Source organism: Balaenoptera acutorostrata, chromosome 7, assembly GCF_949987535.1.
Source record: "Balaenoptera acutorostrata chromosome 7, mBalAcu1.1, whole genome shotgun sequence".
Lineage (NCBI taxonomy): Eukaryota > Metazoa > Chordata > Mammalia > Artiodactyla > Balaenopteridae > Balaenoptera > Balaenoptera acutorostrata.
In genome coordinates this window covers 1,125,543-1,150,040 of record NC_080070.1, presented here as the reverse complement: position 1 = coordinate 1,150,040, position 24,498 = coordinate 1,125,543, and the positions used below count along the sequence as shown (strand labels likewise).

The following is a 24,498-nucleotide window of genomic DNA, read 5'->3' as shown; positions in this document are numbered from 1 at the left end:
CTATATATCATCTATCTGCCTATCTATTTATCTATCTATCCATGTATAACTGAATCACTTTGCTGTACATCTGAAACTAACATGACATTGTAAATCAACTACACCTCAATAAAATAAAAAAAAATAAAGTGAGAGGACGTTTGCTGGCAGAGAGGGCAGACGGGCAGGAGGGGAGGGCGCTGCAGCCGCGCGAGCGCAGCGGGAGGTCCCGGGGGCGAGTGCAGCCCATCCCCAGCGCCGCCGGCCGCCCTCCCGGCCAGAGCCCCGGGCGGTACGTACAGGTCAGCACTGCGGGGCAGCGGTTCTTGGGCACGTTCTCCTCCCTCTGGGCCACGAGCGAGCTGTTGGGCTCGGCCTGGTAGGCACACAGAGCCTCCCACTCCTTCTCCAGGCGGTTCTTGTTCTTCAGGTGGTCCTCCATGTAGGCCTGGAACGGAGAGCGAGAGTCAGGGGCGCCATCCGGGAGGGCGCGGGCCCCTGGCGGTGACGGGGACGCCAGGCGGCCCATGGGGTGCAGCCCACAGTTCACCTGCCGAGGGGGGGTAGGGCTGGCTCGGGGGCTGGTACAGGGCCGAGGACTAACCAGACGCAGGGGGTGCAGCAAAGCCTGCCCCGTGGTTTGGTGGTTGGTCCAAAGGTGGTCGTGATGCGTTTACCGCGGTGCCGAGGGGGGCGGTGAGAACACCCAGCCACCGTGAAAACAGACGCACACGCTGCAGACCAGGTCTCATGCGCCAGCCCAGAGGTGGGACGTGTGTCCAGCCAGGAGCGAGGTCACGGGATGGGCGCAGTCAGGGAGGTAAGCTTATGGCGCTGCACTTTGTGGGGAGAGGTGTAACACGGTGCGGGGGAGGGGCAGGCACACGTGCAGGTGTGTCCGGTGCGGCCGGGGACAGAGACCCGAGGGGCCCTGAGTGTCTGGCTGGGGCATCCAGGCTCTGAAGTAAGGAGTGAGGGAGGTTTGGGAGCCGGGTCTGCAGGCCCTGCCTCTGTGCGTGGAAACACGTACAGGAGGACCCTGCTCCCTGCAGCAAAGAAGGAACGTGCTCAGATGCACGAAGAAGCTACCACAGTGCTGCACGGAGGAAGCGAGCTGGAGCTGGGTTAGAAGACAGGGCCAACAGAAACGTGTTTGTGAGTAACTTCAGTCTGAGAAAGCATCTCAGTAAGTCATGTTCTGCACTCAGTCTCACTTTCTTTTTCCCCATCTCAGGGAACCGCTGGTTACCAACAGACACTATGTTGCAATAATTGCTTGAAATATTTTCAGTGAAAACGAGGGAACACACTGTTTGAAAACTATTGTATGTATCCAAGCAAAATCGTGTCCCAGTGGTTTCTCTTGGACAGAAACGGAAACCACACCCTCCCAAGATCCTCCAGAGCCTGGGCCAGGCGCTCCGCCAGGGGTCCCGGTGGGGGCAGCCAGGAGGGGTGGGGACCCTGCGGGGACCCCAGGAGGGGCTGCCGTTTAGTCCCCACGTGAGGGCTGACTGTGTGCACAGGCCCCGGTGCAGGGAGGGGGCACAGGTGTCACCAGCGGTGACAACAATCCTGCCACTCGCCACACACTCGAGGGCAGGGAGCTCAGACGGGGCCTTCGCTGGGGCTGCCCCCGCTCCCGTTTCTGTTGGCACAGAAGTCATTTTTCTTGAAATTGCCTGGCTTTTCTGAACCCACCGGGGGTGATGCATTTAAGACACTGGGCTTCTCTGATGTGCGCAGCGTCACGTGGCTGGCGGTGTTAGAAAACAAAAACAACAAACCAAGTATTTGACCCACAGCTGCTCTGATCTTAATTTGTCAGGCACTTGTCTGTTGGCAGCGATACTAGGAGAACTGGATGGGGAAACAAAGGCCTCCAGAACGTTCCCTCCACAAAGACGCCCGAGCCAGTCCTGCCTACTCACATTATTGATCTGTTCAGTCCAGAAATGACCATGATTTTAAGGAAAGCATTTCAAAGGACCAACCTGGGTGGCTTTATTGTGCCCAAAGGAAACAGCAGTCTCATCCTCTAATATCTTGCGTGTGGGTTTTCAACTATGCCCGCACAGCAAAATGAAACACACACGCACACACGAGGCCAGGTCTCCAGCGGTCAGGCACCCCGACGTCTGGCCAAAGCTTGCACCCGTTCCACATCACCCCGACCCCTCCGCCAGCCCCCTCGTCCACTCACTCCAGCTGACCTCCCGGCTAGGATCATCCCCCCCACTGCCCTTGGCCGCCCCGGCTCATCGGCACCCACGCCAGGGGACAGAGAGGCATGGGAAAAGGAAGGAAACTCCACCAGACAGTCGCGCTGGGGTCCCACACTTCTCAGGGAAACGCTGACTACAGCGACCTGAACTGTTTTGTTTTATTCACTCAACAGACACTGACTCTGTCCATGTTGGTCTGGCTGGTGTATCAACGTGCGTGAGCTGAACCAGAGCTCGGAAGCCGGGGGCCTGGTGGGCCATGTTCCAGGGGAGAAGTCACCCTCGGGGCCGCCGGGCCCAGCAGCTGAGGGCCCCCCAGCAGGTGTGGCTCTGGGAGGGCCAGCGACGGGGCCCTGGGTGACGGTCACATATCCCTCAGCCCCCTGCTCCAGCCGCTTAGGGAACCGGCAGATGGCCTTTTATGCACAAGACCGAGACTGTGACCATGAACCCCTTTTCAGGGACAGACCATGAGCCTCAGAAGCTCACCCTCGTCAGGACCGGAAACATCGCAGCAGTTCTAAGTCCCCGGCCACCACCAGCCCCTGGTGCCCACACAGCTCACCAGTTTCTCTGGGTGGGGAAGAAGCAAACTTAAGGGCACAATCTAGAAAATGTAAACCACAGACTGCTTTCTTTTGGGACAATCATTATGGAATATCAGATACATATTTCTTGTACCAAAGTTACCCTAATAAGGATGACACTTAAGTTTGGGGAAATACCAACTAGCTTATTATCTAGCTGAAAATATGGTGTGTGGGGCTTCCCTGGTGGCGCAGTGGTTGAGAATCTGCCTGCCAATGCAGGGGACACGGGCTCGAGCCCTGGTCTGGGAAGATACCACATGCCGCAGAGCAACTGGGCCTGTGAGCCACAATTACTGAGCCTGCGCGTCTGGAGTCTGTGCTCTGCAACAAGAGAGGCCGCGATAGTGAGAGGCCCGTGCATCGTGATGAAGAGTGGCCCCCGCTTGCCGCAACTGGAGAAAGCCCTCGTACAGAAACGAAGACCCAACACAGCCAAAAACAAAAAAATAATAAAAAAATAATAAGTAGAAAAATTTACAAAAAATGGTGTGTGCGGGGGTCCCCGGGAAGGAGGGGGTAGTTCTGGGTAAAGTGTACAGTCTCAGTGCTTCTGTGGTTACTTTCCCCAAGACTCGTTAATGTACAGTCTTACAAACGGATGTAAAACGGTTCCTGGCAAAATGATTTGGGATCCTCACTTTTCTTTGGAAAATACTCTGTTCACAAAATCCATCATGAACGAATGAGCTTCTTTCAATAAAATGTGATGGATTCTAAAATGATAAACCTTGGCAGGTTTAATCAGGTCTCAAATGTTGTCTGCAAAAGGGGCATCGGATATTATCTTAATTCCTGTAAACTGCAGCTGTTTAAATTGTCATATTTATCTTAACCTTGGAAAGTGAAATCATGCTGCAAGTTCACTTGAATTTCTAAATTTATGGCAAGAAGTATAAACTGGGACTCTAGTATGCAAGCTTGAGTGACACAGGGAGGAAACAGTAGTTATGAACATTATTACTTTTTTTCATTGAGAAGTAACTCATCTAAAGATACACTTGATTATATTAAAACTGAGATAAATTTTTCATCCTCTCAGCATGTATTACTACAATAGTCTGTGTTTGCCCTGCTCTGGTCATTTCAATTTGACCTGTTCTTTGTTTTTCTATTAGTATTTTTACAAAACATCATTCACTGTATTAAATGGACATAATTCCCATCCACGTCTGAGGAGCTTTTGCTCTTTATGTTTGTGGATTAGATGTTTTTCTTCTGAGACATGAGAGTATGTTTCATGTTGTCTGTCAGGAAGCTAGGCCTTGGTAGTAAAATAACATGTTTTATACAAATACAAAACCTGCCACCATAACTCAATACTATGAGGCCCCTTCTCTTCAAGGATGTGAGAACAGGTGTAGTGATCCTCCCCAGACACCATCACCTCCTGGAATAATTAGGTAAGTTAACATGAAATTTAAACACTATGCATGTTCTTCCCCCAGACTGTAGGTGTTCTAAAAGCTGACATTTAAAATACTTTCATTTAACGTGTGTGTGTGTGTGTGTGTGTGTGTGTGTGTGTGTGTGTGTGTGAGAGAGAGAGAGGGGGGGGTGGTGTGGTAGGAATGGGAGGAGGGCTTAGTTTTAAAAAAAAACCTGTAACTTTTTATTCCATAAATAGCACATGTAGAAAATGAAGGAAAGCAGAATGAAAACAGAAGCTGCTGATAACTTCTTCACCTGGAGCTAAACCGTAAGGCCTGTGATAAACTCCACCATTCCTGGCACATGTGTGAGCTGCTTTTTTTTTTCTGTTCTGACAACCGTTGCTTAAGCTTTGGACGACATCGATATTATAGAATTTTCTTATTTAAGTTGAAAAGATGCTGAGATGAGGGTCTTATAGACACAGAACCGCTGGTGTCCTCCTGCTGCCGTGGCCTCCTCACTACAACCTCCCTCACATCCCCTTTCTGGTTCCTTCACAAGCTGGCATTTCTGGTCACAATACCACCTGCTTCAAAAGCCACCAACGGTGCCCAGATAGCACTATCCTTTGTCCAGACTTCACTTTACTAACCTGCTACTCCGTCCCAATAAGAACACGTCCCACTGTTTGAACCCTCCCCCGTCACCATCATTCTGGACGCTTTCTTCACGCTGATTGTTCTGTCATGAATCTACCCAGAAGTCCAGGTCAGTACAGATGCGTCCTCCGCCTTCACGCCCGTCACTGCCTTCTCTGATCTTGCTTTCCTACAACCCACCCCCCGCCTCAGACGCTAGTTTAAAAACTGCATTTCCGTGGCGTGGATCCCCGTCTGCTTTGTGGGCGCCAGGCCCTCCCTCCTCTCACGAGATCACTTGTTCAGGGTGGGGCCCGTGTCGCATGCACTTAGCACACAGTCAATACGTGTTGAATGATTGATCATAGCCTGGAAAATTCTGTAAGAAATTTGTGTTCCAGATAAAAATTGTATATTGATGACTGGCATGCCAAAAAGTTTGCCATTGAATCTTCTGAAACTTGGAAGAACTGCCCCAAAAATTACCAAAGGACTTCGGAATGTTTCATTAAATATTTCCTGCTGCCTTCTTCCTTTCCGAGTTAGCCAACGAACAGCTTCACAATTCATGTCGAATGGGTGGTTCCGCGTCCTAACGTTCCAGTGACAGCCCCAAGGTCACGGCGGTCTCACAGATTTGGAGTGGGGGTGGGGATTCCAAAGGGCTCTTGGCTGGAAGGACACAGCGTTGTGTTTCCATACTCCTGGAGTCTGTCAGGGGAATTTCACTCGAGCTAATTCCAGATGAGCCCTGAGTGCAAAGGTTTCTAAAACCTTCTTGAATTGGGATACTTTTCAAGGGCCTAGGTTTGATGTACTTGCATAAAGATAATCCCCATGTCCTGAGGTTTCAGAATATGGGTTTTCCAAGTTTGTAGCCAAACCGGCTGACACTGACCTCGTGACCCCCGACTGCACAACAACATCATTTACAACAGGCTGAAGATGGACCTGCATTTCTTCTGAGTTTCTTGCTCCTTGAGGATGGCGTCAGCTTTCACAAGACCTATTTTATGAGCTACTGACTCAGTCTAAGGTTTTCCTCTTTAATCTGCCTCTCATTTCTGACTTTATCCTTCCAGCTCCCCAGCTCATATCCCCTTTTCTAGCCCACACAATTAGACCGTTTGGGTAGGAAAATGACCAACTGTTTCTGGGCCAGGAGGACCATGTGCCACCTGATGACTTTTCAGGAAATGCTCTCGTGTGTTGAACAAACCACTGGCTTCCACGTTTAATGGAATCATTTTACACAGAATCCCAAACCTGTGGAACAAAAGTGTTACTGCCATTATAAGGAGGAGACGTGTGTCCACAATTTGTTAATATCACTCAAATATATTCTGCACTGTTTTCTGATCAAATTGTCAGCATCTTCAGGTCAAGAAAGCAATTCCTAGGAATATGGAGCATTTGGGTTATGGAGCATAATAGAGTTTTGTTAATCACAGGAGCACTTTGTATGTTTGGGAGATTAATTTTACCCATCACTCACAGAGTCTTTGTGAATGCCTAAGGGAGCTTTTCCAATAGGAAGGCAACTCTAATAAAATGGAGAAGGCATTTGGCTTGATTTTGAAAGACTTCTTAACGATGTGATAAACAAAAAGGTTTAGTCCCCACACAACGACTTTTTGGGCAAACCATCTAATCTCACTGACCCTTAATTTACTGCTACATAAAAACAGGAATCATAGTAAGTATTTCTAAGGTGGTTCTGATGCTTGACTGAGTTAATGTATCAACTATACTTTGTAACTATAAAGTATATACAGATGGAAGGGATGGTGATTCTCATTAGAAAATCTCTTAATGTCTCTTCTATATTCTGTGACTACACAGTTCTGGGGACATTCACCATTGTCTAATGAAATATGATACGTTAAGTCTCCACAAACAGCAGCCGCTGACCGCAGCTTGAGTGTAGAATTTGAGGGGCGTCACCATGGACAGACGTTGTTGTCGGTGTGGCCAACCTTCCTGGATACTATTAAAGGGATGAGAAGCAATGCCGCTAAGTACATAGTTCGTGGTTTCAGCACTGCTTCCGATCCACAAGGGACAGAGGTCCTTCTAACAAACCCGCAGTTTCCTCACCGCACGGATCAGGGCCGGTCCTGGAGCTCGTCCCTTCTACGTGCTTCTCATCACTGGTTTAAGAGGGAGGCGTTTCCTGACCAGTCTCGAGGAGTCACTGGAAATGCCAGTTTAGGAGATGATGGACGTGAAGTTGAACTGCTGATTTCTGGTGTGGAAAGAGCTCGTGATGCTGTGTGGGGCTGTGCCCTGGCACCTCAGATCATGTCGGGATCTGGACTGTTTCACGGGCACCATTTTACTAGCGTCAACGTCAAGGATCAGTTTTCAGGGTCACAAGGAAAGAATCCCACTTACTAAAATCTTCTATTTCACCACATGCAACAAGGGCTTCGGACCATGATTGCTCTAAGAACAGCTGAGGACACCTGGCTCCGCGGCCCCCCTGGCCGCCTCCGTGCTGCAGGACAGGCATGCTGCTGTCCGCCTCTGAATGCTGGGAGGATGGGTCTGGAGAGCTGTGCAAGTTCGTTTGAATCCAGCCCGCGGAGCTGGGATCCCGGCTGCCAAAGCGCTCAACCAAACCCACGTGGAGTGGCTGCGAGAGCCCCGGTGGACAACACGGTTTTAGCTCTGTTAAAAGGCACAGAAATGATGTATTCTGGCATCTCTTACCACTAGCAATGAGAGGGTGACATACTGGGAGTGGCAAGAGGACTTATTAAAGAGAATAATGAAAATAAGCTTTTAACACAAAATACTAGAACCCATAAGGATGGTGGACCATTGCTGAAAACAAGCAAACTAAGATCCAGTGGGCACCATGTCGCATTGATCAATACAGACGGAAACCAGTAATGTCAACATCAAACCGTGTCTGCACAGATCTTTGGAGACTTCTATTGCTTTGTGAGTCTTTAGACATGAAACAAGTAGAAACTGTCCCAGCGAAAGTTCATTTCACAATGATGCTGCCAGAAACAAGCTTCTTCCGCTGAGGAGCAGTTGTAGTAAAGGAAGGTGGGTTTTTGGAAGATCCAATTATTATTAGGAAAGCGTTGTCTCTATTCCCTTCTCTGTTTGGGTGCCTATTACAACAATCAAACCTTTTGTTAGAATAAGAATACAGCCATTTACGTTTCCTTTCCTTGTGAGGGGACCATAGGTTGGTGCTTTAAAATCAGGTAGAGTTAGATGAATGCTTTTAAAAGCAGCAGTAAGCTGCTTCTGCTGGCATCTGGGGAGATGATGACCTTTTTTCCTTTAAAAATAAACATTGTTGGGGGGCTTCCCTGGTGGCGCAGTGGTTGGGAGTCTGCCTGCCAGTGCAGGGGACACGGGTTCGAGCCCTAGTCTGGGAAGGTCCCACATGCTGCGGAGCAACTAGGCCCATGTGCCACAACTACTGAGCCTGCGCGTCTGGAGCCTGTGCTCCGCAACAAGAGAGGTCGCGATAGTGAGAGGCCCGCGCACCGCGATGAAGAGTGGCCCCCGCTTGCCGCAACTAGAGAAAGCCCTCGCACAGAAACGAAGACCCAACACAGCCAAAAATAAATTAATTAATTAATTAAAAAACAAAACAAAACGAAACAAACAAAAAAAAACATTGTCACCCGTCTTCATTAATACATTAAAGGGAAATGTTTATGCTACATGTTTGAATTCCGAAAGTAAGACATTTAAATTCCAAGCAAAAAATATGAAAAGATGAAAGGAGAAATTAGATGGGGTTAATTGTCTGGGCTTAGCACATATGGACACAGAGATGCGGGAAGAGCAAACGGCTTGATGAAAAAGGTATTTTGGTTGTCTATAGATTGCTGCATCTGGCATATTTTAAATGTTATTTATTAATATTATGCATCAGGCAGGCTAAGATATTTGGAATTAGAAATTCAAAGTAGCCCGTTCAAGCTCAAGGAAGGACAGATACGGTTAAATGATCAGAGGGTAGTTTTGCTGTTTCTTAGCTTAGGAAAGATTTGCTTGAAATGGAATCACAAACCATACAATTGTATTTGAAATACCATCTGACTGCAATAAAAATAACAAATGAAGCTCCGCACCCGGCGACTCACCCTCTGTTCTCACACCTGCCCAACATGCCCAACGTCTCACCTGTCGTGGGGCTCCTGGTCTCACCGGATATTTAGTTAAACACGCAGCGCTTTATCGCCTTCAAACGAGGAAACTAAGATGCAGACCACCTATGCACACATCATATTAAAAAAAAAAAGGAAAACACGCAGATCGAGACCCGGCCAGCTCAGCGCACGGCCCTGCGTTGGCAGCGTGCGGTCACTTGGGAAAAGTCAGCACTGTTTGGAATCCAGCCTCTGGGTCACGTGTACTAAGCCTCAAGGAGTAGGAACGGGAGCAAAGGAATTAGAAAGAATAAATGAAAGACCATTCACGCGGTCTTTTCTCTTTTTATTACATTTTAGGTATCACCTCCATGGAAATTTGTTTTTGAGGAGGAAGCACTCCCACGTGAACTTGCAGTGGGCAATTCGCTTCCCTTATCCTAGTGAATTGGGACGTGGTTAAAACCAGATGAAATTGACCAGCAAAAAGCACTGGGCGTGGGCAGCAGAACTGGCTTCACTGATAAATGTGAATCAATGCCGTTTCTTCCAAATCCTTCCTCCGAAAGCTCTGTCTCTCAAGCTGAGCTGTTTTGAAGACCGCATAGAATCTTTGCAGGCCCAGCGACCCCTGAAAACTGTTCTCACGCTGTCTCAGTGTGATTTAGAAACGCGCTCCCGTTCTTTGTGTGGTAACCAAGCAGGCTGTGCAGTGACAGAGATTTTAAATTGTTAAAATAGTAGAGAAAAGTTCGTATGCTTCCAAATGCAAAGCCTTTAAGAGAAAGTCCCCAACTTAACACTCATTTTAGGCGGAGACAGTGAGCAAGGAAAAGCCCAGGACAGAGAAGCAGCATAGAAGGAGAAACAGAATACGCTGCGTTGGTTTGGAGGCTGTGAACCGTGGATTATCTTGTTTTGTTTAAAATCCTTTTTCTAGTTGAAGAATAAAATACGTGGAAGAGCTAAGAAAACAAACAAAAGCTTTAAAGCAGCGGTCCCCAACCTTTTCGGCACCAGGGACCAGTTTCGTGGAAGACAATTTTTCCACGGATGGGGTGAGGGGCATTACATTTATTGTGCGCTTTATTTCTATTATTATTACATTGTAACATATAATGAAATAACTATACCACTCACCATAATGCAGAATCAGTGGGAGCCCTGAGCTTGTTTTCACTTGCCACTCACTGATAGGATTTTGATATGAGTCTGCAAGCAGTTGATTTATGATGGTCTCTGTGCAGTCAAACCTCTCTGCTGATGATAATCTGTATTTGCAGCCCCTCCCCAGCGCTAGCACCACTGCCTCAGCTCCACCTCAGATCATCAGGCATTAGATTCTCATAGGGATCACACAACCTAGATCCCTTGCATGCACAGTTCACAGTAGGGTCCACGCTCCTATGAGAATCTAGTGCTGCCGCTGATCTGACAGCAGGTGGAGCTCAGGCGGTAACGCGAGCAATGGGGAGCGGCTGTAAATACAGATGAAGCTTCACTCGTTTGCCCGCCGCTCACCTCCTGCTGTGCGGCCCCGGTCCCTAACAAGCCACGGAATGGTACTGGTCTGTGGCCCATGGGTTGGGGACCCCTGCCTTAAAGAATACCACGTGTTTTTACAAAGTACTGCTGGGACAGTTTCCGTGAGAACAAGTTCCTTGCTCCTATGTGGCACTGAGACGGGGTGCATGCACCCCATGTGCTTTTGGAAGCCTGAAGAGAAGGAAAAGGCAACTCCTCGCCAAGCAGTGAGTTAAGAGGACATGAAAACTAGTTAAATCTCTATTTTGTAGAGCTTAACTAATTGGAATCTTCCATTACTATATTTTTATTATAATAATTTTGAGTTTTGGTATTCTAAATCTAGAAGAGTCCAGAACTGCAAGAAAGCATACCGATTGTAACAGAGAGTTTTCTGAATGACCTGCAGGGTGTTTCCTGGGGTCAGGAACCCCTGAGCCTAGCCTCCAGGTCATCTCCATGGAGGGCTGTGCCCGTGAGAGATGCTCTCAAAGGCCCTTGTGCACTAAATCACGTGCTCATCAAATCTCTTTGTGACCGGCACTCGACTTAATTTATAGATTTATGGAAAAGGAAAATCACAATTTTATGAAGACTTACAACTGAAACCCTAGTGGAAAATGTTAATAATGGACACATTCCGTTCCAGAAATGTTCTAATTAGTAAACTTTAAAAAATAAGTAATTTTGTCCTTACCACCTCCTCTTCCTAAATAAGGGAAAGGCTCGTTCTTTTATACGACTGAGAGTTTGTTTCATGCTGGGTGCTTCAGTGCGAAATAATTTCGGGTGTGTGCGTAGGAGAGGGTGACAAAGGTCTTCTGCAGAAATGCTGAGAGAGAAGCCACGTGATAATAGTAACGACAACAATAACTTCACTTCGTATTTTCGGGCTGTCATTTTCAAGAAGCTCAAAGAATTTTAAATGAGCAATTTGATGAACCTTATTATCTTATCTAACATCTTAAAAATTAAGGTTATGTGAACATAGGCAAAATACAAAGGTGAATACTTATAAGCAATGGAAGATAATTAAGAGACTTATACCCTATTTCCATAAATGTACAGCTATTTATATTTAAATTGAAGACAAAAGAGGTTTGCCTGGCATTCTGAGTGAAACCTGGATTCCGCCTCAAATTGTGGAAGAGAGAGTTAGGAGTTGCAGTGTTATTTCAGACTCCCGCTCATCTGTTGGTGGGTTTGGCCATTTATTTGTTCATTCAACTACCTTCATCAAAAGCATATCGTATGAGCTGGGGATGTCGTACGTTCTGAGGACCCAGCAGGCAGCTGGTCGGAAACACTGTCCTCTCGGGGCTGATGCTTTAGCTGGAGAACAGACCACACACAAGCAGCTAAACAGAATTTAGAAAGATAACTTCAGACAACAGTAAGTGGTAAGAGGATGTAAAGGCGACTGGGGTGGAGGGCGGTGTGAAGAGTCCAGGAAGGGAGGTCCCTCCTGAAAGATGGGAAGGGCCGGAGGCGCAGAGGACGGTGGGTGTGTTCCAGGAGAGAGAAGGTCCTGGGGGGGAATGGGCCCAGCAGTTCTGAATCAGAGAGGAGGCCAGGGTGGCCGGGGCCACGGGAGCTTGAAAGCCGGGGCGGCTTTCATACAGGGAGGGGTCTGAGGCTTATCTCAAGAGCAATGTGAAGCCCGCGGGGAGCTTCACGCAGAAAAGGCACGTGACGATAAAGACGCTTTGGAAAGGTCACGCCAGCTCCGGAAGGGACTGAGGACACCAGCTGGACATTCCCGCAAGGGAGCTCAGGGGCTGGGATTCGGGGAACAACAGTGCAGGCAGAACTGCCAGGATTTACTAACAGAGCAAATTAGAGGATTTGAGTTGGTTTAATGCAGATTCCGCTCATTTCGTTATCCAGCCTGCTCTTCCTTACTCTCCTAAACGCCTGCAAACTTAGTAATTGTCTGAACCCCCTACCCCTCACACAACCACAGTGAGGAAAGATTTCATCTCAGAAACAAGGTCGCAGCCTAAGTTCACCAGAAGTCAAAAATCTGGGTAGAAATCTGAAAATTCCATCAACAACCCTGATATTTCTAACAATCTTCATGCTCTGTTATCTGGATGAAATGTTCAGGTATTTGATGAGACTAGTTTTTATCTTAGCTGTTCTACAAAATCTCACTGAAGATCAGTTTGCCCAAAGTACCACGGAAAACTACCAGCCAATAGCTTAACCCAAACTTAACATGTAAAATCAATCGAACAACTAAACCAATGTGGAATATTTAGATATACTTATACAAATAAGGCAACTATTGAAATACAAAGGTGTGCGAGCACGTGTGCATCTCCAAACACAAACGCAGCCACGTCAGAAGCATGAAGCAAGCAGTCACGGTCCCGGGGAGCAAATTCTCCCCTGGTGGGTCGGAAATACTGATCAGCTCTTTCAGATCACCTGGGTTCCACGTATTAACTTCCCACAGCAATCACAGACTGGTTCCCAGATGACACAAAAAACAGCCTCTGAGAGAGTCGCACACTGGAGTAACATAGGCCCAGTGCATTCGGACATATTCAGATGAAACCAAGATGATACTAGGTGTGAGAAAACGAGGACTTTTAAGACACGACAAGAGCGCACACCTGTACAGGTGTCATCGGCTGCTGGCTCTCCTTGGGTGCCACGTGGGAGGGAGCCCAGCACCCCCAGAGAACCACCCGGAGCTCGCGCCCAGCTGCTTTCTCCAGCCTGCGTGGGGCTCCAGCAGGACCGTGAGCCCAGAGCACGCGTGGGATCCGCCCCGGGCCCTAAAGGCGACGTCCCTGCCAGGCCAACCTTCCAGAGCTTCTGGAAATCTGAACATTGCCTTTCTCCTGTTCACAGGAGACCGGGCTCTAACTGGGTGACGCTCTAAACTGGGTATTTTAGTCCCTGCCATCAACTCAGTGGGAAAAACCAGGACAAAGAAATAAAGGAAAGATGCGTTTCCAGGCGCTGACTGTGAGCCCGTTGTGTGACCCCTCATGGCCTCTCCAGCATCTGGTGCAGAGCCTGCACAGCCTAGGTGCTCAAGAAACGCTTCCTGGATGGATGACGGGTGCGTCACCCACTGAACCCTGCCTGGAGAAGAGGCCCAGCTCCCGCAGCCTGTGACTCAGCCCCGGAGCCAAGGCCAAGGCTGCACGGCGGACACGTGGGCGTAAGTGACCGCCAGGGTCACCTTGAGAGACGTGGAACCACGGAGGCCCCGCCAATGTGGAAAAATGGGTCTCAGGGCTTCGTTTTACAGTTTTCTTCAACAATATTTACTGTTTACAATCTTAAATCGAATGAGCACTCAGCAGAGGGAAAGGCAGACTTCTATGCTATTAAACAAATTTTAATTTCTTGCAGAATACCCTCATATATTGTATTTTTTTCTGCCTCGCTTTTTTCTCTGGCTACCTTACCAACCCTCTCACCTTCGCCAGGATGTTTGGGGATATTGCATAATCTATTCCTGGGATGCATGAGCAGCTCTGGAGCCTATAAAATATTCATTCGCTTTCAAAAATATTTGCACCCTGCTGTCAAACGTGGATAGATTCATGTGGAGTATTGGAAAATGCCTATTTTAATGGCAAATGCTTTCCTCAGACCTCTCTTTCCACTAAAACATTTTCTTCAAAATTATTTTCATAAGATGAACAATTTCAACATTAGCGGCTAATCCCATTTCATTTAAAACTCTGCTGATAAAATTCTTTGCTTGTCATTCAAATAGTAAGTAATAATTATAGATTTGAGGCTCCCATCTCTGGATTCATTAACGGTAAATTGCATGGAAGTCTGAAGCATAAGGCAGCTTTGATACATCTCAAAATGCAATTTCCATAGCTTCCCTTGGCTATGTACAATTAATTATACAGTTAATATGGGAAATATGTTAATGAAAGAAACATTATTCATCCAGACCACCTGCCTTTACCAAATATCTTTTGTGTGCTTCTCTTCTTTTTGTACTTTTGGTCTACAAACAGTGAAAAAAACACCCTCACAATTGATAATGTGGTGATTTTAAATATCAGTCTGCCAGGCTGCAGCTACTTCCATTAACACAAGTCTAAAGAAAAATTAGTTCAAGTTTGTGATATTTCTACTAATTTCTGCCTTTTAGCAGTTTAAGATGTCTATCCATGGCATTTCAAACGCCTAAAATAGCTGTTTATCAAACAAAAAAATTACTATTAAGTTGTCTTATTCCTACCAACGATATACTCATCTTCATAGATAAACGGAAAACACTGGAAAACTGAGAAGAAAGTGCAAGAAAGATGAAGAGATAAACCCCAATCATTCTGAATAGATTAAACTCTCCTAAATCATTTCTCATCCATTGTAAACCTCTGTGCTTAACAATAATTAAATCCTCTCTTCTTTGGATAATCAAAGTTTGTCTATAGATGGTTTAGTGCAGAAGCCAATGTTAACCTTTACAAAGAAAAGTTAATGTTTCTGAGACTTTGATGTGGAAGAGAAATCAGAATAGTTTAACTAGAAAAGTAAACTGTCTGGCTAAAGCTACATTTCTGTTTACTTTTTATAAATTACTCAGACAGTATGTAAAAATGCATTTGCAAGTATTAGTTTTACAACAAATTTCTATTATATAGACTAATAAAAAGTCTTTATTCAATGAGAAAATAAGAATTTGATTCCAACCTCAATCATGTCTTTTTGACATATGAAAAATACTTTCAGCCATGAGTTATTCAGAAATTCCATTAATGTTCAAAATGCAGTTGGAAACCAACCTTAGATTCCAGAGTTGATAGGAAATAAGAGGAAAAAAGAATCATGATAATGCAGTTTTAAGATAACCAACCCTCAAAGATCTTCTAATACAGAAACAAACTCTAGGAGACAAAAGAATCTCCAAATCGATCTCCCTGCTACTTCTAGCATGTGGGGGAGGGGTGGTACCTGATGGGTAAACCCCCGCCAGACAAGAAGTTGAGCGATGAAGAAATCATTTACATTTTCACTGTCGTTCAGTGACTTGGGCAGTGTTTCCTTAAGATCTTCTTGAAAAGCAGTTTTTGAATAATGTTTCTATATGTGTGTACCAGCAGATCCATGTGTTTAAAGGGGCCATCCATCCATGCCTCCCCAACCAGATGGTCACCTACAAAATTCAAGCGGCCAATTCCAAGTCACAATTATAAGAGCAGATTCTCTCTAAGACCCAACACCTTCACTATCACCCAACTGACATGAAAAAGCCCAGAGGAGACAATTTTCACTCGAAAGATGACGACAGCGGTTTAACAGGGAAACCTTTCAGGAAGAGGAAGGAGGAGGGATGGTTGCCTAGCAACACACAGACAGCATCTCGCACACCACAAAGCAGTAGGTCTTTTCTTAGCAGCAGCCTTTTCTGTTCTGTACCAATGATGTACTCATTATGATTTTCTGATGAAGTTTTTAGGAAGAATAAAGAATTCCAGCGAGTGCAGTAAAGGTTACCTAGGACAGCAACACAGGCACGAATTTTCTCTTCCATATCCATATGGGAAATTCTGGATTCTACAGCACATTATTAGAAAATATTTGCAGACGTTCTAAAAGTGCCCTTTGGAAGTAGAATGTTTGGTTTTTAATTTCCTAAAACTAACAGGCTACATGCTCGTGAGCAATAATACGAGAATGGGGGAATAGAAATGGCACCAAAACAGGAAAAGCTCATACAAGACACAAAAATTTATCTTCTCTTCACCAACCAAAATTGTTAAAAGGGAATGAAGCCTAGAATGTCCATCTCCTCTCTTTTCCCAGACCTTCCAACCAGCAGTGAAATAGCTAAAATACAGTGAAAAAAAAGGAAAAATGAAGATTCAGTAGTCAGCCACAGCAACCAGGAGCTGGTTGACAAGTGTTCTTTGTGCAATTGCTTTGAAATGGGGAGTTCAAAGTAGAAGAGAGAAGAGTTGATCTATCAAAAATTATTTTCACTTTTTAGGGTGAAAAGTTAAGAGATAAGACTATCAAATGTATTTTTCATCTCTCCCCAGTTCAGCTGCCAATCATATTGTGTGCTGCCCAAATTACACGCCCACGAGTTCTCAAGGTTTGATGGGTGAAGCGGGAGGATTATCAGATGTCACCCATCTTGCTCTTCCATTCCAGCACAACCCAGCTACAGAACTGGTACCCACCCCTCCTGACAGCTGCCTTGATCATCACTGCAAAACACGCACCACCGGAATTTCTCCATGGCTACCAGCCCCTAGCATTTGGGCTCCACTCATCTGCCCACCTGCCTGCTGACCAAGGTGCCTGTCAATGCACACCCACAGAGAGCTTATGCTGCACACACAGGTGTGCAGGCACTTCCTGAAGCAAGGTGACCCCTTTGCTCACGTACAAAAGGGAAGTGTGGGAACTGGCCTGAACGAGATGGCTGATCACTCTCTTTGATCACAGGGACCCACCTTGAGGTGTCTTTATTATGCAGAACATGAAGTTGGGTCTTAGATATGACTGTCAAGGGGACATGAAATTAACTGGTAGCAGCATCTGCACTGTGTTTAACCTGCGATGAGTCTCACGTTCCCGGAGACAAGAAGAATGAGATAAACTGAAGGGCCTCCTCTATAAGATGTCTAGAGACGCTGTGTAAACGGCATGGTCTGTCTTTCACAAAATTAAGGGTAATCCCCAGGAATCCACATGAAGAGGGAGGTACGTGACCTGAAGTCACTCAAGCCTTTGAGGGAGGGGCAGGGCCAAACGATTTCCTGTACCTCAACCCCGGGGTCTGGGCTTCCACTGTCCACGTGGGGCCTTAGGGAAATCTGGCATGCAGGAGTCAGGGGGCTGGATGTGAGACCACACACGAACCAGGACCCTCAGAAGACCACGCTGTCAGTGAAAACATTTGTTCAGGCTGCAAGAAAGCTTACCTGTCTCCACATGGATTCAAGATGGGAAGACATTTGGACCCTGGGCCTCACCTGGGATTGAGGGTCAAATTTACAATATATACATCATCTGGGAATCTCTGAGTGGGGAATTGATGTAAAGATGGTCCTGGTTTAATGATAGCCTGGAGTGGCTAGAATATCAATCTCAAAACCTCTCTTTTGAGGTTAACACAAAATTCTGAGAGATAGAGCCCCACTTATGAGGAGCTTATAATCCAAAATTACAGAACCCACCAGACGGCAAACATACCCAAGTGCAGGTTTCGATTCATAGGAACTTAGACAATAGAAGTATTAGATGGAAACAACCCAATGCCACATTTGCAAGAACTGAAGATATTAAAGGAGGATTGACAATATAAGACAAGAACAACACAGCAGACGGATTTAAAAAAGAGTAACAGAACAACTGCAAATGAAAAGTGTACTCCTGGAGATGACAGATACAATGGATGGATTACACAGTAGACTAGACTCTGCTGAAGAGAAACAGGGCATACTAGATGGCAGGTCTGTCTGAGGAAATTCCCTGGAATGCAGGGCAGAGGGATAAAGAGAGAAAATATGGAAGGGAGAGTAAGAATGCCCAACATTTTCTACTAGAGGAGAGAACTGAGAGAATGGAAGACAGTCAAATTTAAACTGTAAATGGTGTGTCATTTTCTAGAATTGATGGAAGATAGCAATTCTCTGATTCAGGAATCATAGTAAGTCCTGAGCCAAAAACAAAACGAACTAAAAAACAACCCCTCCCCGCCCGCAAAAAACCCATATATAATAAAATAGGTCCACACCAAGACAAGGCACAAAGAAGTTCCAGAACAACAGAGGTGTAGAATTCAGGAAGAAAGTAAGATGACCCCTGAAGGAACAGCCCCTGGACCAGCAACAAACAGCCTTTTCAACAGCTACGGCATCAAAGGCAAGAAAATAGTATTTTTAAAGTAATGAGAGAAAATTAACTAGAATTTGATCCTTGTCTAATCTATCATGCAAGTGTGGGGATTAATTAAAGACATTTTCAGACAAAGACAGGGAGACTTTCCTATTAAAAGACTGAAAGAAGGATATAGTTTTGGAAAAGAGGAGATTTTAATCAAAACAAAGAACTGAGAAGGCGTGATGGTGATGAAAAAAAATAACAGTCAATCTGAACAAGTGCTGACTATGAAAATCAGTAATAAAAATGGTTAATTTAGGGGTATAAATGTTAAGGTGAAACTAAAATACTGGGCAATGACAATATGTGTGTCAGAGGGAGATGCCGGGTTCAGAGTCGGAGACTCTGAGTTTACTTGGGAGGAGGGCAGAGCTATGCTCGTCAAAATGATGAGGACAGTTATTAAATTATAACTGCTGGGCCAGTAGAGGGGAAAGAGGGGATAAGGCCAACGCCGTCACCCCAGCAGTGGTTAGGAAACGAGGCCACAGGCACACTGTGACACTGGCACCTCACCTCCAGCGTCCCTAGTTCTGAGGACATCCGGACAGCACTGCAGATCCTGAGCGACTCTCTTTCCCCAACAACCGTACGATCACGTGGGCTTTGTAAGCCGTCATGCTTTATGGGTGGGGAAGCCCGAGGAGACGGTTTTGAGCTGCCCCAGGTGTCACCTTGGGGAGCAGCCTCTGGATCTGGGACCACCTTTCATCAGAGCGTCTCTGGGTCCCTCCCCTCTGACTCCGGAAGAGAAAACATCAGAGGACAGTGGTCACGACCCGCTCAGTTCCTGCTTGTCTGTCACCAGTGCCCTCACCCTCTGGCAGATGCCCTCAAGTAAGTGAACAAACCAATAACCAGGTGTCACTTTTCTCGTTCAAGAAGCCGCAGTGGCCACACACGGATGGGACACAGCCCCTCACGCTGGCACTCCAGCCGCCCCACATCCGGCCCAGGGTCACGGCCACTCGAGGCTGCGTGCGTGTCCTGTTCCTCCCACGGACTCTCCCTGTGAGCGGAATCAGGGTTCCTGGAGGGGCTGTGACCTTCCCTGCTGTCTCCTGCCCGCCCCAGGACGGCTGCTCCTCCCTGACCAGGCCCCCCAGGACGGAGACGTCTCCCAGCAAAGGAACGTGATTGGCACTTGGCTGAGTCTAGTGTATTCTGGCCATGCCCCCCCCCCCCCTCATTTCAAGTAGATTGAAAACTTCTCAGGGGTAACACACCGACCATCGACTTCACTCAGGCACTCAGGAAACTTCTACTGAAAACCCCCCTATGTCCAAGAGCTGTACCAGATGCCAAGCATAGAAAGGTGAGCAAAAGTGGTCCATTGATGAATTACTGGCGAAACCCTATGGTTTAGTGCAATTTCAAAAGCTACATATTATATACTATTAATTTTACACCCGAGTCTACACATGAACAATCAGATCATTCTGCCCTGGGCCTGGACTGATACTGCTGTCACTCCGTTCCCAAGAGGAACCCGACGGGCTGGAAGAACGCAGCCTCTTTTCTGGGCATCCCGTCAGGTTTATTTGAGGGGGGTCCCAGTAGGCCACCGGGCACTCAGGAAACATTTCTTGTTCATATGTATGAACGGACACTTTCCGAGTGCTATTTGGACACTAGTTTCAATTTTTCCCCCTCAGAAACATTAACTAACAGACTTACTACCAAAGTTAGTGTTTGATTATTCCATCTAATTCAACAAATACCAACCGGATGCTTGATCCTACTCTATGTTACCCGATCTTCTCACCAGCAGAAGGCCTAACATGCAAGGAAACCATTCTAGCATCATTCTAGCACTTTAAACGATAAATCAGATTTTTAAAAATAACATGGCAAGTTACATCCCTCACCAAAAATACAATAAGTAGTTCTGCACCCCCCCAAGACTGGGCAGTGGAAACGGAACTCGCTGCCTTGTATCAACACCAAACTGTCACGAGTCACTGACGCTGCTGCAGATGCCAGAGGAGCCCTGGTGCCGAGGGGCCGGCCGAGTGTGGGCAGCAGACACGATCACAGCCCCTCAGCACAGGCTGCACCCCAGCGGCCAGGGCCCTCGGGAGGGGCTGCAGGCCGGCTCTCCGAGTCCACGGCTGACTCCCACGTGTGGACTAATAAATGGGCACGGAAGACAGACAAGAGTGAACTAGTTTCATTCCGACACCACGTTAGTAAACTCGCGTTGGCATCCGTGGTTGGTTCACGTAACATGGAGAACTCCTACCCCCGGGGTGGGCATCCCCCCGGGACACTTCAAAAACCATTCTTGGAGGGAACAATAAACGGCTCCCCAAATTATGAGAAGTCACACGTGGCTAGAGAAATGTAAGCTCAACTGCTTTGAAATAGCATTTCCACTCACCAGTGGAAGATCCAAGCTGGCCAGTACCCGAGCCTCAGGAGGGCCTGGGGATACAGTGCCATTCTCTGCGTAGTTGGTGGGAGCATCAATTAGTCAAACGTTCTGGCAGGAAACTTGGCAATGCCTCTCCAAATAAACAACAAGACCTAGGTTCTTCCAGAAATTCAACCTACAATTATTTTTACACATGCTGTGATGCTGCAGTGGCCAAGTCTGAAAATTGCCTACATGACCTTTACTAGCGTACAATAACTAAGTTACTGTACGTTGAACAACAGAATGACATAGACCGTTAAGGTGAGCAGAGTCACATACACTCAGGTGGAGCCGTCTCCTAGACACAGCGTCACGTGAGGGACAGCGTGTGGTTCCCGGTAACAGTGTTGCCTGTCGGGGAGGGCTGGGATCCCAGAAGTCATCACACGGATGGAGGACAAGCTCTCCACGGCCTACCTTCCCACCAGCTGTGCAAGTCGTTACTAAAATGTTTCCATGAACACAAACACAAAACACAGTCCTTGAACCTGGGTGGCTGGGACTCAAACAACAGGAAGACGCTAAGAGAACGGTAAATGTAGGTCACTGCAAACTTGCTTTAAGAAGATGCAGGATTTAGAGCTAGATGTTGCTCTCAATTTGGGAATTGCTGGATGATTACCCTCCTGCGAGGATGAAGATGGGCGGCCACCCAAGAACTGCGAGGAGGCAGAGGAAGGGTCCCAAGGACTGATTAAACGCCTACTGTGTGCCAGACACACGCTGGGCACCAGACACACACACACACACACACACACACGCACACACGCACGCATGCGCACACACACGCACGCACAGCTGTCTTGTCTGAGTAGCTGCGTCCTCCTGGAACCTGAGGGGCTGTGAGCAGTCTGAAGTGGGTGCCGACCAGTTCTGGCCCCCAAGCTCACCTCGAGGGCAGGTGTTTCCGGGTGGCAGAGGTAGTGCCCGGGGTGAGAAAATGCACAGACACGGGGGCCTCTAGCAAAGCCCCAAGCCGCTCCGACGTGGGAACTCTGGGTTAGGGCCTGCCCTAGGCCTTGGCCGCCATCGGGGGTCAGATCAATTCTACGGGAATGGGACTCGGGTTCACCGCATGACCCCAGCAGCAGCCCACCCGAGTGGGCGCACCTTCCTCTGGCCTCGACTCCATCACCTCCTGCCCCGTCAGTGCAGCCCTGGACCTCTGACCACATGCCCTGCGTGGCTGGCCTGCAAGGCTTCCCGTGGCCATCCCCCAAGTTCTGGGAGGGCTGGCGGCCGAGGGCACAGCGTTTGATGCATTTGAGCCATTTCACTCCCAGGAGGGCTTCTGTCTCAGCCTCAGGCAGGGTTCACATGGCAGGAAACAGCTTCCACGCAAGTTCGTGCTCCTCCAAGCGCAGACCACGGAGAGCGGCGCCGCGGGCGGGAGCCACGGCCTCAGAGCTCCGGGTGCCGGGACGTGGGTCCTACGGCGGCAGGCAGACCCCGGCTCGGCTGGACCTGACACCCTCGAGCAGGCACACGGCCGGAGGAAGCCCGGCCACCGTGTCAACTTCTCGGTGGCCCCGTCACCCTCACCACGAGGACAGCGGCCAGCTGAGCCTCAGACGCACATTCGTGTCACAGAGAGCAGGACCAGGGCGTACGGCAAGGACCCTGGGCGACACTCTTTTAGGAATACAGGTGCTGAACTTAAAGACGAAGAAAACGGGGCCACCCCCCCGCCCCGAAACAGACCCTCAGCCTCTGGGAAGAGACGTCGCTTCCTGGTTAAGCATTTAACTTACTATACCTGTGGGTATAAAAGTACCAGCTAAGGATAAAATGAGAGTGATCACGCAGTGCAAATGTCCCACGATCAAGGAGCGCAGGAGGCGGACGCCGTGGAGAGGCCCCGAGCCCTGCGGGTTGGGCTGTGACGTCCGAGGTGGCCTGTCTCCTTCGTGGACCCGGCATCCTTCACCCCTCGCAGGTCCAGAGCAACTGTCTGTCGCCAAACACTTCTGCTTCCGTAAGCTTCCTCCCTTCCGTGACGATGGGGAGGCTTGGTCACATTTTGCAAGGCGGTAACTTCCCATTTTTCAGGTGTTTACGTCACTGCTCTTGGTTTTCTTGTCTTCATCTGTGAAATGGGCTGAAACCAGTTCCTACTTCATGGTTTCCTAGGCCAGTCCTGTTACATAAACACTCAGTGACACTCATTCCTGTTGTATCGAATTCTGCAAGAATAAAGGGGATGCAAAGATCCAGTCCATACCCTCACCTTCAACTTGGATGAAGGCGTGGCCCCTCCGTCCACACAGCTGCATGCCGTGCACTGTCTCTGTGACCAGCGGCTGGCTTCCGAGGAACCAGGGACCAGGACGGCCACCTGCTCCTGACACCACCCACAAAGCTGCCATGCTGACACGCCAGCCTCTGAAATCAAACGTGCTCTAGAAACAGGTCTTTCCGAAGGATAAGTTCAAACGTGATCCTTTACCTTTCGAAAGGATGGACGGCAGTTCTTAAGAAGCTGAGTCCCACAACGTATGTAAAACACAACAATGTTGATAACAGTTCCCTTGAGTCACTGGAATGAGGCCACCTGTTTCCAGAGCTCTGCTCTGAGCCTGGTCAGACCTGGCCACGTTGCCTTGGAAAACGTGTCTTCAGAAGCCGACCAGGTTCACAGCTGAGGGTGTTTCCCTTCCCATCTCCCTCCTCCCGGTGACGTCGTTCCTTCGACAAACGTCCGGGGTCTCCTACCTCGCCCCAGGCCTGGGCGCCGCAGGGCTCGGGGAGCCTGTCAGGCACAGCCTCCCGGGCACCCCCTTCCTGGGCTTGCAAATCCCCCCAAAGCACCCCCACCGTGTGCCCAGGGCTGCAGTTTCCAGGGCGTGTGACATTTTCCCTGTGGAGGCCCTTTTCCCCTTAGTTTCATCAAAGGAGAATTGTTTCCATTTTTTTTGCTGTGATCCTTTCAGCCTGAATCATTACAACTGTAGGTTCCACAGGTGCAGCATCTCACACTCGGTCTCGTTTAACCCTCACAGGGACCTCGCAGGAGGCGCTATTACTAAGCCCGTCTTGGGGATGAGAAAACGGAGGCTGAAGGATGTGTCAGGGACGTGGGACCAGGAAACAGCTAAGCTTCCTAGCTTCGCCCCGGTTTCTGGGGCCGCGGTATCCGTGCCGTCAGCCGCATGCTCCATCTCCAGATCGACCCCTTGGGCCCTGGCAGCTCGGAGGCCGTGCTGGTCCCGGCAGGAGGGCGTGGCTCCTGGGAGGAGGGGCTCTCGACGGCCGGCCCCGCCCCTTCCCACGTGTCCACTGGGCGGCTGCCAGGCCCTCCCCCTCCCCACTTCCCGGCACCGCCGACACTCGTGTCCCTGAGACCTCAGTGCCTCTAGGCCTCAGTCAACACCTGCTTCCCTGGCCCCTGTGTCTCGTCCACCTGGCTGGGATCCCTGGCTCAGCAGTAATTAGGTCCCTCCCTGCAGTTAAGCTACGCTCGGCCTCCTCCGCCGTGAAGACCGCCCAGAGCAGCTGGGCTGGCGGCAGTGGCTTTGTCACCTGCACAGCGGCCTGCGACCTCCCGCCAGCCGGAGACCTTCCTTCTTCCACGGAAAGCCCTGCCTCCTTTCCAGGGGAGGGCGAATTCTGCTCACCCCCAGGAGGAGCGTCTAGGCCTAGAGTTCTGTACCACGGCTCCCAGCGTGAAGCCACAGCACGTAAACCAACATCACGCTGCAGTGGGTGGAGGGACAGGGAGAGGGAGAAGGCGCTCGGGGCTGAGGGCGCCTCCCCCAG

General features: G+C 48.5%; 1 protein-coding gene across 1 annotated transcript in view; it reads right to left on the bottom strand.

Annotated features, from left to right (window-relative positions):
- PTPRN2 (protein tyrosine phosphatase receptor type N2) overlaps positions 1 to 24,498 on the bottom strand; it is a 710,720-nt gene that overhangs the window by 58,981 nt on the left and 627,241 nt on the right. The window contains exon 15 of the mRNA XM_057550450.1: positions 280 to 427. Within this exon, the coding sequence (XP_057406433.1) occupies positions 280 to 427 (148 nt within the window). The remainder of the gene's footprint in view (positions 1 to 279; positions 428 to 24,498) is intronic.